Below are 12,290 nucleotides of genomic sequence, written 5' to 3'. Positions count from 1 at the left end.
CCATCTGTACCGATCGCAAAGTGCTCACGTTGCCTTGCACAATCACCTCTCCCCGACAAGGGTCCCGGCGGAGACAGGGCACAGAAACCGCAGGCTGGAGCCAGAGCAGCAGGCGGGAGAGCCAGCACAGCACCCCACCACCAGCTCCAGCCCGCTCCCCCACACCCATCACCGAGAAAGCAAGAGACCCTTTCTGCAGACACCCTCATTCAGTGTATTTTCTAATCCTTTCTCAAATTTCCTTGCCAGCAGGCAAGAAAACAGTGACAAGCTAACCAAGCTAACCAAATACATCAGTGACAAAGATAACCAAGCAGAAGGTGACAGTCCTGACATTAAACTCTTATTAAGAAAGTGTCTGAAGTGTCCTTCTACTTGCATTAACACTTGCCATTTAAAAGGAAAAAAAAAAAAAAAAAAAATCTTCTGGAGATGCTCAGTTTTAGACTCAGACAGAGGAGTTTTACTGGAAGGGCCTAGCACAGTCATAAATTGACCATTGTTGCTTTGAGACCAGGCTGGGAGAGCTGCCAAAGAGACAAATGAAGTAGGAAGAATGAAGTTTAAAATCCCCTTTCAGACAGCTGTGCTTTACAGAAACATTTTGAGTTTTTATGTGATTTGGCTTAACAGGACTTCTTTATCAGGGCAGAGCTAGCATATGTGTAAATACATATCAGAATTAGACATTTCCCTTCAATAAACTACTTCTCTCAGGCTGCCTATACTACACGGTCACCCCACAAATGACTAACCAGGCTTTTACAGGGGTGAAGGTGAAACTAAAGGTGAAAGTCATGCACACATGAGCTAGCAAGACAATCACAGGATTGCAAGAGCTCTCAGGATAAATTTTCCAGATGGGAGCCAGAATAGCACTCTCTGCTTTGGATTATGGCCAGAAGATCATCGGAACTGCAGAACTGTGTTCCCTCCTCTGACTCCCCCTAAGGAAGGCCCATGCACCCATCTATTCGTACCCTACTGTACAGAGGGGTGAGAGCTGCTGTTGTGCACTACCTGTCTGCTCAGGTAGCTTAGAATAGAGAAGAGGTGGGGAAATGGTTGAATTGAAGCTTTCAAATAACCCCAAAGGAGTTGGACATCAAAACCCAAATAATTTTGGCATCCTTAAGTTTTGGTCAGAAACTTCATTTCTATACATTTACATGTGAAGTATTTTCCTGCAAGGCATTACCAGCACTCACTTGATTCCAAAATCATTAGTGCAGCAGAGTAAGATATTGCAATGCTAGAAACTGTAGAATGTTTTAAAATTGTAATAATTTAAAAATCTTTGATCAGATTAAAAAAATACTTGAAAAAAAATTCTGCCACTTTGGAGCAAACACTTTTAGCTCTACTCTCCTGACCTATCATTACAGCTGCCCAGTTCAGCTATGTCCTTGCAAATTTTGAGTGCTTTTAAAACATGTGAGTGTGTTAGACTGTATGTATACCTACGTAAGTTACAAATCTAGCTGTCATCTAGCAAGAATAAAAAGTTATTTCATGGCCACTGTTGCTTTCAGGCTTCATTTAGCTCCTGTGACCCCACAGATGTTAAGCTGGACGTTTCTAAAGCAAGAAAAAACCCAGAACAATTTCCAAGCACCTCAGCCAGATTCCAACACATACTGGAAGTGAAGAGTCAGTTGTAACACTCAGTTGTTTCTCCAAGGTCATGATTGCTCTACAATAGGCTTTTAATAAATACATTACAATTAAACTAAGTGCATTCTTTCTGTCAGACAGACACCGGTGTTTCATGTACCTCTCTAGTAAGTCTTGAGGCCAGCATTTTTTAAAGCTTCTAAAATGCCTTTCTGCTATTCTTTCGGAGTTTCTCCAAGATTCTGACAATTGCAAAAGCATAACCAAAAAGACAGATGGACATTTGGTAGATAAGTTCTATTTGAATTATCTTGCTGAAATCTCATGCTGCCTTTCCAAAGAAATGCTGTACTTAGCACACCCCACTGCTACAACTTGAAAAACCACAAAGAAATCTATATGCTTATGCCAAACCTTACATTTCTTGCCTTAGGAATGAATGTTGCTGTGGTAAGTGAACACCACTCCAATGTTTTAATGCAGTTTTCCTAACACCACTCTTGTAGGGAAGGGAAACACTAATATTATCTATAGTTCCATAGAGCAACTAAGGCATGAAAGTACTTAAGTCTCAAGACATGGCAATGCAGTTATACTGCATCACTTTTAGGTCTGTGAAGACCCTGACTCCCTTTGCAACAGAAGGAAGGAGTGGGACTTGCACCAGGCTGCACACGGAGCTGGGAGAGTTCAGTCATTAGTGGTGCCTGCTCAAAACTGCAAGGACTGGCTTACTTGGCTTAGTCCCATCATCCCTTCATGGACCTGCACCTCTACCCTGAGTCCAACACCTAAGAGGCTTAGAAGGATTAAAATGAGGAGGGGCCATTCCTTTTCATTTATTTATTTACAGGTGCTACTGCTGTACCACCATTCCCTCTCTTCTCTGTCCCTTTCCCTTTCTCCCCCATTCCTCCTTTGTGTAAGAGTACGTGTTACCAGTAGGTTGGGTACCTGCTGAAGAGACCCTACACTTTAGGCCCTGCCCCACAATTATATCCAACAATCCCTATGCAAAGTAAGTGGGCAGGAAAGATGCAAGGAGTCTCCTAATCACTAGGCTAGGGAAAGGAAAACATGAATTATTTTTGGACAACTTGTGCAGCATCAGCAAGAGATAAGGCTTGGCACCTACCCCCTGAGATCCTCATTAGGATCAGAGCACTGTTCTGGGAGGTGGAAGATGAATGCCCAAAGGCCTTCAGACAATTGAGTGAATAATAAACCAGATCTCCCACACCCACAGTGTGTGTTCAAGTCAAGAGGATATCACAAGGAATCTCTTGCCAAGGCCATGCTTTGCATGGGAACAGCAGCTGCTTCATTATGAGCCTGGTCTTGCATTGACTCTGCATAGAGTGTCTGCTTAATTTATCCTTAGGGAATATCTCTAGTTTAAGAAACATACAATTAGTTTTCCTTGGCCTTATGCCCATTGCTCCAGTTTTGTATCAATAGATGTCAATAAGCACATTTGTGATGGATTTAGAAAAACACATTAACCAATCACAATACCCACGTACTTCCTTATTTTCCTGTTCATTTGCAGCATAATCCCATCTGGACATTGAACAGTCAAATTCATACACATATGAAAAATCTAGAAAATACCCAGAGATCTTCACAGGATTTTATGGAATTTTACAGGAAATGCAATTCCATCAGTAGAACAGAATAACTTCTGGGAAGCTTTCTTAGTTTTATTCCTATTAAAAGTCGGTAGCATTTTTCAAATGAGAAATTAATTAACAAATACCCTCCTCCCAACCAGTCAGGGAAGGAGGAGGGAGGGGAATCCAAACTCTTTTTGTAGGAGTAATTACTGCAGGAGACATTCTGCCTATTCTTAGCTATACATGATTTCCCTACTCCCTCCTGCACCCACTCTCTGCACACAGCTTCACAGCACTTTGCAGTTGATATTTTTGTTCCTCTTCTCTTTTGCCCATGTTTCAGGTGAGTCCACAGAAGTCACAGGATAACACACTGTACAAGCAGCACTAAATAATAGCTCATCTGATGACTCAAAAGTCTTTCCTCTGAACTCTTTCAATCCGTGGGATCATCACTTATTTAACAATCCTGGTATGAAGAATCTGTTCCAGACTTTCTTCCCTCACCTGACAACATTTTCCTATTTACACATCAGAGACACATGTATACATCCCCTGTATGCAAGCACTCACTCTTAAAGGCCCTCTCCGGAAGATGTAGCTTTTAACCACATTGCATCGTCACCAACATGCCACATGCTTATCTCAAAGACTCACCATGCATCACTTTCAAGAACTGTTATCTTTTAACACCTCTTACCTGACAGCAAGTCATGAGAACAACTGATAATGGTGGTTCCAGGCTTTATCCAGCTCACAGGAACATCATCGGGTTTCCTACTGCCAACCACGACCACATCTGCGTGATTAAGCTAGGGACAACCCAAAACACCCCCCAGAAAAAAACAAAACAAGCATTTAATGTTAGGATACATTATTGAATACGCATTTTATAATATTCAGACTTATACAGCAGTAGTCTTTTGAACAATGTATTTGGAGACAGCAAGAACAAAAACAAACAAAAAAAAAAATCCAAATCGATGGCTTGACTCTTACCCCACATGAAATTTAAGAACAATAGCATTTAAAAAGAAGTCAGGCAAAGAAATTGTGAAATCAGGCAAGTGGGTCAGAGTCAGCACTGATAATATTTAAACAAATTTACAGATTACAAACTTTCAAAGAAAAAGTCCAAAGTCCTGTCCAACAAGATAACTTGGAGAGATTTAAGAGAGTGGTTGAAAGACAGTAAATAGGCAATTATGAAGAGTACAGTCAGATTATCTGACAGTAGAAAAGCAGGCCAGCTGACAGGAATGCAAGATGACCTGATCTGCAAACATCAATGCCTTTGAAGAATACTAATTAAAGTATTTTTCTTCCTTCTCAGTTTATGTTTGCTAATCAGTGCCTCTGATTTAGTTCAACCTGACAGATGTTGGAGCAAAAATGGTTACTACAAAAATTCTTATAATCAAACACATAAGTGTCTTCCTTTCCTCCCTCCTCTAAAACAGGGCCCTGTACCAGTTATTGGAATCACCATGAAATAAGGGACAGCACCAGAGGCAGATGTATAAAGATCCACTAAAAAAGCAAAATACGGTCACAGCACTGCCTCAAGCCTGAACGTAAACATTATTTCAGAGATACAGTTATTTGGGGAATATTTTGAAAAATGTATATTAATATCGAGTGTCACAAACTCCATGAGCCTTTCTATGAATTGATTTGTGACTGACAAGCATTCCAGCCTCTTTTTTGGCCAGAAGTGCTCTGATGCAACCCTGCCCAAAACTCCTTCCAAGAAAGAACAGCTACAGATCCTGTCAGGATAGCAGGTTTTTGGCACAGCTGAGCATCCAGGAGGGAAGAAGAGCATAACTGTGGCAGAAAAGGCAGAAAGCTCAAAAAGCTCCATCTTCCCCTCAGAGGACAGAAGGATGGCCTGGCCCTCCATAGAGAGCCACATGTGGAAACAAACCCAAAAGTATGGGAAAAGATTACTTGCTTGAGAAATGACTAACGTAATGAGCTGATTCAGGCTTCAGTCTGAAGTCCTGCAACACTCCCATGATTGCCTGAAAATGTAGAGTCTCAACAGTCATTCAGCTTTATCCAAATTGCTTACACTCCTGCATCTGGTGCAAATATCAACTTACATGCCACTCCTAGAAGGCCACATAAGTCATAACGCTTGACCAGCGCCAGGTCAAATCATACTGAGGAATCTGCAAGCAAATTTGGATAAAAAGATGCTGCTATGACTTGTGTACCAAGAATACTATGTTGAAGACAGGCTTTTCCCTGCAAAAGGAGGCAGTCTCTGCCGTTACAGTCAATATAATCAGCAGAGAGAAAAACAGTGATTATTCTCAGTTACAAGAACCCAGCTTTTTTGTTGTTTTGGCAAGAAAAAAATTATTTGTATTCTAGCAGTTATAATTCGTATACTGAAAGTCAGGTGTGTCTTCCCATGCAAAGCCTCTGGGACAAGGACCGAGAGCTTTGCACATCACTTAGCATCATGAAACTATGAACCAGTTGAGAGCTGTATGCAGCAAGTATTAATTTTGACAAATGTTCAGCCAACAGATTTATGACAGAATTGATCCAATGTAACTACAATGCCAGAAAACAACTGACCTGACCAAATATTCATCTCTATGACTACTGATCATAATGTTCAAAAATATTCTTAACAGCTGAACACAATCACTTTTGTAGCCAACGTTAACACTAGTTTGGATGGCTAACATCGCACATACCCATAAATGTATTGGAAAAGCAGCTGAACCTTTCATCTCATTGCCTGGCCCCACCTCCTACATGAAGTAAATTGTATCACATGGCAATTAAACTGTCCAATGGGTTGTAGACACACTGATCTTAGACCCTTCTCCACCATGATTTCCTTCTTCTTATTTCACAAAGAAAGTAAATGTAAAAGAAAACAAAACCAAACAAACAAAAAAACCCAACAAAAACAAACCAACCAAACAAAAAAGGCGCAGATACAATTGTAAGTCTCTTGCTATAAGCAAGTATCTTATGTGTAACTATTGAAAAACTTCCCAGAGAGTCAATAAAGTATATATCACAAGCACTTTATAGACTTCTGTTTCCCCTGTATTTAAAAAAAAAACCAACCAGCCAACCAACCAACCAAACCAAAAACTACATCCAGAAATTTGTTTGACTGGGAGAGTGAGTCCACTGAAAACAAAATAGTTGTTTACAGAATTCTGGGCGTCCTTGGAAGGGATTTATGTGATCTCCATCAGGGCATTTTGGTTTCACTCGGAAGAAGTCATGCACTTGCCTTCTCTGCTTTTTTTTCCCCCCTCTCCTGTCATAGCCTATTCTTATGTCTGCCTGTAAATCACTAAAGCAAGCAGCAAGCCTTGGGAGGCATGTGCAGGCTTATCTCCTACATCAGAAACAAATCACAAGCATTAGAGATGGAAAAGACCTATGAAATCATCACATCCAACCTCCCTAGCGAATGCACCGCGCAGTCCCCGGACAGAGGATGCATCTGGCAGGACCGAGATGCTCCAGGCAGCCGTAGCCAGAAGGTGGAGGAGGAGATACCCGTGGAGGGAAACGTGTGGCCACGGGGTGACTGACTGCCCGGTGCTGCCTGGGCAGCAAGGCTGAGTCCTGCCAGGCAGGCCAGAGAGGGGAACGACAAGCATCATGCCAAACCATCCTCAAGGCACTAGGCAACAGGCTGAAGACAAAGTAAGCTAATACTCCAGTAGTACCCTGCCTTCTCACTGGTAAATATTTTTTCAGTTGGGAAGAGCTGTGCCAATAAATAATCTGAAACCTTACCTCATAACAAAATATGACACTCTCCACCAAGATTTAAGTAGAAGCAGATTAAGAAGCACCACCCTTTCCCAAGACAGAACACCAAATGTTAAAACAACAATACAGACTTTCCAGCCAAGTATTTAATGATAATGGTGCAAAGTAGCTGTATATTCCAGATAACTGGAAACCCATTTTGCCATGAAGCCTGCACAAAAAATTAATTTCCCTGTAGTTAAAGCTGATTGCTACAAAAGCCATTTTTAAACACATGATCAAAGAAAAAAATATTTGAAATTAATATTTGAAAGGTAGAAGCCCTGAGTTTCCTGGGTATGAAGTCAGGCCAGCTAAATTTTAAGAGGGGATAAGGAATAGGAACCTGATTCAAAGTTTTTTCACAACTTTCCTTGTGAAAAAAAAACATTTTACACATCAGTTTACAGATCAGGTTCCACTTCAATCACAGCAATTCTAATTACTTTCTGAAATTTTGAAAATTTTTTATGTCATTGATTAGTTTCAGGTACTTTTTCCACTCAGGCACGTTCTCCTCACGTGATTTCTTCCAGCTCCATCCCTACCTCGAGAGGCTCAAGGTTTGCAAATCACTGGCAACCCAGCGGGATGACCATGCGTGGCCTGATCAGATTCCTCCTGCTCTGGCCACGGTCTTCAGCGATGAGCTGCAGCAACCAGCTCCCCACTACCATCTTCTTGCCCAGACATCAACAGCCCATTCCCTACCACATCGGCCCGAAAGCACTTGCCCTATACACTGCATGTGAAAATTAGGGCCACATCTCTACTGCAGGCTCAAGCCTACCGCTATGATGCATGCTTTAGCAACTGTTCCTCTAGCTCACAGACAGAGAGATAAATTTCAAATTGCGAGGAATAGAGACAACATATGAAAAGTTGAAGCAGAAGCACTTTATCTACAGCATCACGATTAAAAACTCTCATGCAGCCCCCCTCCTCTCCTCTTATGGGATCTGTATACCTGATCTCACATTCTCTCCTGCTTACTTACATGCTTACAATACAAAATGTATTTTTCTACCAGTACCAAGGCTCTTGGTCTTATCAAGACAGCAAAAACAGGACAGTAAATGACAAAGAGATGTCTAACAGTCTGAAGCTTAAGTGTTGGCTCTAAGGGAAAGAGGACTGTGGCCAAAAGAGGTTCTTATCCAACCTGAAAAGGTACCTCCCATTCATGCACTCCAGCTGAACTCCTCTCCTACTTCTCCACCAGGCTTTTACAAACAAGTTTTGCATTCCTAATTATACCTAGACAGACCAATTTTCAGTTATTTTACAACAAAATTGTAGTACAGCATCTCTCTTAAAGCAGGCACAATGTGGTTCACACACAGACTACATTTAAGCTGGTGTGCTGAAATCATAACTGACTGAATTTAGATGACTGAAATGAAATTCCATTTTCTCATAGGTACTAAGTCATATCCACGTTTTGGCAAGAAAATAATCTGTATTTCAATTTGAATCTGTTTGATAACTTCCTTTCAAACTAGAAAGCCTAATTCTAACATAATAAAGGATTAGGCATGTCAGTTCACATTCTTCACCTGTAACACTGAATAGACTTTTGGGTAGCCCCATTTTTAAATAACAAGTGAGATGTTCCTGAAAGTATGTCACGAGGTCATTCTTCAGTCACTCTGCAGTGACTGTGCTTTGAAGACTTACCCACACAAAGCTTAACAGAATGATAAAGTCTTACCTATTTCCACCAAAATTCTGAAGTCTTTTTCTCTTACTTCACAATTTAGTTTACATTCATCATATCAATGCAAAAAGAATAGCATTTCTTCAGGCCAATTGTGCCAGAACATTCTGAAATACACTGCTTGCTTTCATTTGTGATCTGATTTGAAAACCCAGGAAGATCAGGAATGTGGAAGGACATGGCTCAGCTGTGCTATGGTGATTATTTTTAATAACTAAAGTCAAGCAAACCCAAAATGGAATAAAAATAAATTAGTAATCTATTCACCTTAACAAAATATGAAGTGGAGAGGGAAGAGAACATGAAAAGTATGTCCACTATTCATGCCGATCAAAGCAAGGAAATTAAAATGTACCATTAATTATTTTATTCCATTTTTCTGCCATAGGACAGAAAAGACTTGCTTTAAATCTGACACTAAGTCAGATGGTAGGTGGTATTTGGTAGCAGAGATACCTCTACATTGTTAGACTTTTTCTAAGGTGGACTAAAACATACCTTCCTCTTGATCATTTTCAAAATATTTTTGCAAAAGTGCATGAGTAAAAGAAGCAATAACAAGTCCATAGAAATACAAAACCTGATCCAAAAAACCCTACAACCTTAGTGTTGTGTGTCTCATTTAAATCGATAGAATTTCTAAAGAAAACACTTCTTGTTATGCCATCCTTTAAAAAGAAGAACAAATCAGCAGAGCTAGTCAAAGGTAATGCAGTACCCACATAAGAAAGGTGTTACACCATTAAATTCAGGATTAGTGCTTCAGTGCAAATGGGCCTGGTCAATGGATTAAGACAAAAAAGGTACAGCTACCCTCAATTTTTCCTTTCCTGGTATATCTTGCAAAATAAATCCATCCAATGACAAGTTCATACCCTTTGTAAGTTCATCCTTCACTTCATCAGTAAAGTTGTTATGCTACCACAGGTTATACTTCCAAACAACAGCACCCAAGCAGCTACTGTAGAGGTATCACATTCAGAGGAAGGAAAAAAAGTATATGGCCATGTCTAAAGTTAGTGTGTTGTGCAGTAAAAACAAAACATGAATTAATTCTTCCAAGTCATGGAAAAATCTCAACACTGATTAACACATCTTCTTACTTGAAATTCAAATTAAGAAAACTAAAGGCTCACAATGTTTATTCTCTTGAAACTGTTTTTACTTAATCAGTTTTGAACAAGCAAGAGAAAATAAATTCATATCATCAGCTATAATCGTGTTATCTAACAATGTTGTACTTCAAATACCGGTTGCCACAAGACAGCAGTGCCTCGTTGTCCAATAGGAAAACTGTGCTTGGTTTCTGACTCTCCAACTTCTGGGAATATGAAACAGGATAGTTTTCCCTGTGTGCATTGGATTTTACCTAGGAGCTAGAGTTAACTATAACAGAGTTATATCCAGCCAGGTTCAGCAGCGCTCTGAGGGTTACTGGTCACACGCAGCTCCAGGCTTACAGATGAGGAGGAAGGAAGGTAGGTTTCCCCCACGCTCTGCTGATTAGTCCTTCAAGCAAAGCAGAAACTCCTTTACTGCCAAAAGGTAAAATGAACTTGGGAAGAGTGATGTGCAAAGCCTCAGACTGCCTCCTGCTTAGGCCTCCTATTCTGCTTTCCATCAGTGACCTGCTGCAAGAGGTAAGCTACAGGGAATGCCAAAAAGCAAAGCATGATTATGGGAAAGCACCTGGATGGAAGGAAACAGATCTCTCTCCAGCATATCAACAGCATAGCACAGGCAGCTCTGGCCCAGTCCAAGTCTTTTGCTGTGAACCAGTGGAGTCACCTCTGGCCACCCTGTCACACACCCCATCCAGCCCAAAGCAGTCCTCTAGCACAACACCAAGCAATGAGAAGTAATTAAAGAAGGAGACGTGGCTAGTATTAAGTTCATGGTGCTCCCATCTCTGAGAGGCATATGTTTCCTAAGTGCCATCAGTCACTTAAAGCACAGAGCTGAGTCAAACATGACAAAAACATCCGCAGCTGTGAAAACACAGGTTTGCCAGAGAACTTTCTAACTATCACAGCTGCTTAAACTTATTTCCTCCTCCTGTCCTTGCCTTCAAAACCCAGAGGTTTGACACTATAATTTTGAATTGGCTGCCACCTTGTGGTATGTGCTATCGAACAGAGCACAAGGGCTGTCCCTTGCACCTCACCCCTATCGCAACTTGCAAACAGCCCCTGGAGTACGTGTACCTCTTCTGTGGCTAATACCCGAACCCCTCTGCACACGCCCAAAGGACAACACATTCCCAGCTGTATTACTGTATGAAATTTGGGACTCAGGAACAAACTGGGAGGTTTGACAGGAAGTCATGCCAACTTCTAAGTTGTTGCTAAAAGCTCTGCAAAAAGCAACCAAGAAGACCATGTAACTTAAATCCTTTGGATTAAGGCTCCTGAATTTCCCTGAATCCTTTTACAGTTCTCTCCAAAGATAGTGATCCTCCATGTCCCAAAAGAGGCAGCATTTGCAAACCTTTAAAACACAAATTCAGTGAAAGTAATTTAATACAGATGACTATATCACAGAATTAGAAGAAAGCGGGCACCTTTCTCTTGCACCAAGGGAAAGACAATGGGAGACCTAACACATTTGTTTTAAACTGTACCCCTGAATTCTTTCTCTCACAGCTATCGATGCAAAATAACAAAGTTATAGCAGCTGCTGCCACATATGTAATATTCTGGTTGAGGCCCCTCTTTCCCCGAGCACCATTTCTGAGCAAGCAGGAAGGAGAACAGAGAAGATCCTAACCCACAGTGGCTGAGAGCGAGCTCCAGTGCCCCAGTGCTGCTCGGGACTGCAACGACGAGCCTCCCCCTCGGAGCGGCAGCGAAGCGGAGCAGTGCCAGGCGGGCAGCCGACGGGGATGCGGGACAACCCCCTGGGCACGGGGCCGACAGAAGAGCGCTCACCTTGGTCTGCAGCTGAGGGGCTCTCCACGGGCAGCTCAGGGTCGCCGCTCCCTCCCTCTGCAGCATGCACTGCAAGACGGCGCCCACCGCCCCGCCGGCTCCCACCAGCAGCACCGTCTTCCCACCTGGGTGACACAAAGGCAGGCAAGTCGTTTGCAAAGCCGCCAGCACCAGGCCCCGCCAGGCCGCGGGGCTGGAGCGTCCACCTGAGCTCCCCCCATTTCACCAGGCTGCCCACCACCAGAGCACACCCCGCCACCCCCCGAAAGCCGCTCACGGCACCGCCTGCGCGGCGGCGTCACGGGCAGCTCTCTGGGAGCCTGTGCTGTAGCACAAACCGCAGGTTTTAAGTTGCTTCCTGGCAACTCTCTAATTCTAGTAAGCAAATACTGGTCTTCCGGTTTGCTGGTATTTTATTTGCACAAGTCCCTTCATTCATATTTGTTGCTAAGTATGTTTGACCTCCTGTTTACAGTTCTGCTACAGAAATCCTTGTCTCAACAATTACAAATCACTGTAAGAGACCACTTCTGAAACGCTGCCTTAAACCAACAGTGTCTTCACACACTGTAAAGCCACTTGTTTAAATCTTCCATTTCAGTGTTAGCGTTTACACAACACAAC

General features: G+C 42.1%; 1 protein-coding gene across 1 annotated transcript in view; it reads right to left on the bottom strand.

Moving 5' to 3' along the window:
* The window catches only part of MTHFD1L (methylenetetrahydrofolate dehydrogenase (NADP+ dependent) 1 like), a 155,985-nt gene that overhangs the window by 135,132 nt on the left and 8,563 nt on the right, over nucleotides 1-12,290 (bottom strand). The window contains exons 7-8 of the mRNA XM_042795947.1: nucleotides 11,667-11,791; nucleotides 3,928-4,039 (exon numbers count right to left, since the gene is read on the bottom strand). Of these exons, the coding sequence (XP_042651881.1) occupies nucleotides 3,928-4,039; nucleotides 11,667-11,791 (237 nt within the window). The remainder of the gene's footprint in view (nucleotides 1-3,927; nucleotides 4,040-11,666; nucleotides 11,792-12,290) is intronic.

This window comes from Tyto alba, unplaced genomic scaffold, assembly GCF_018691265.1.
Source record: "Tyto alba isolate M040663 unplaced genomic scaffold, T.alba_DEE_v4.0 Super-Scaffold_22, whole genome shotgun sequence".
NCBI classification, from domain to species: Eukaryota; Metazoa; Chordata; class Aves; order Strigiformes; family Tytonidae; genus Tyto; species Tyto alba.
Note: the sequence above shows the minus strand (reverse complement) of the source record. Positions and strands in the feature narration are given on the sequence as shown.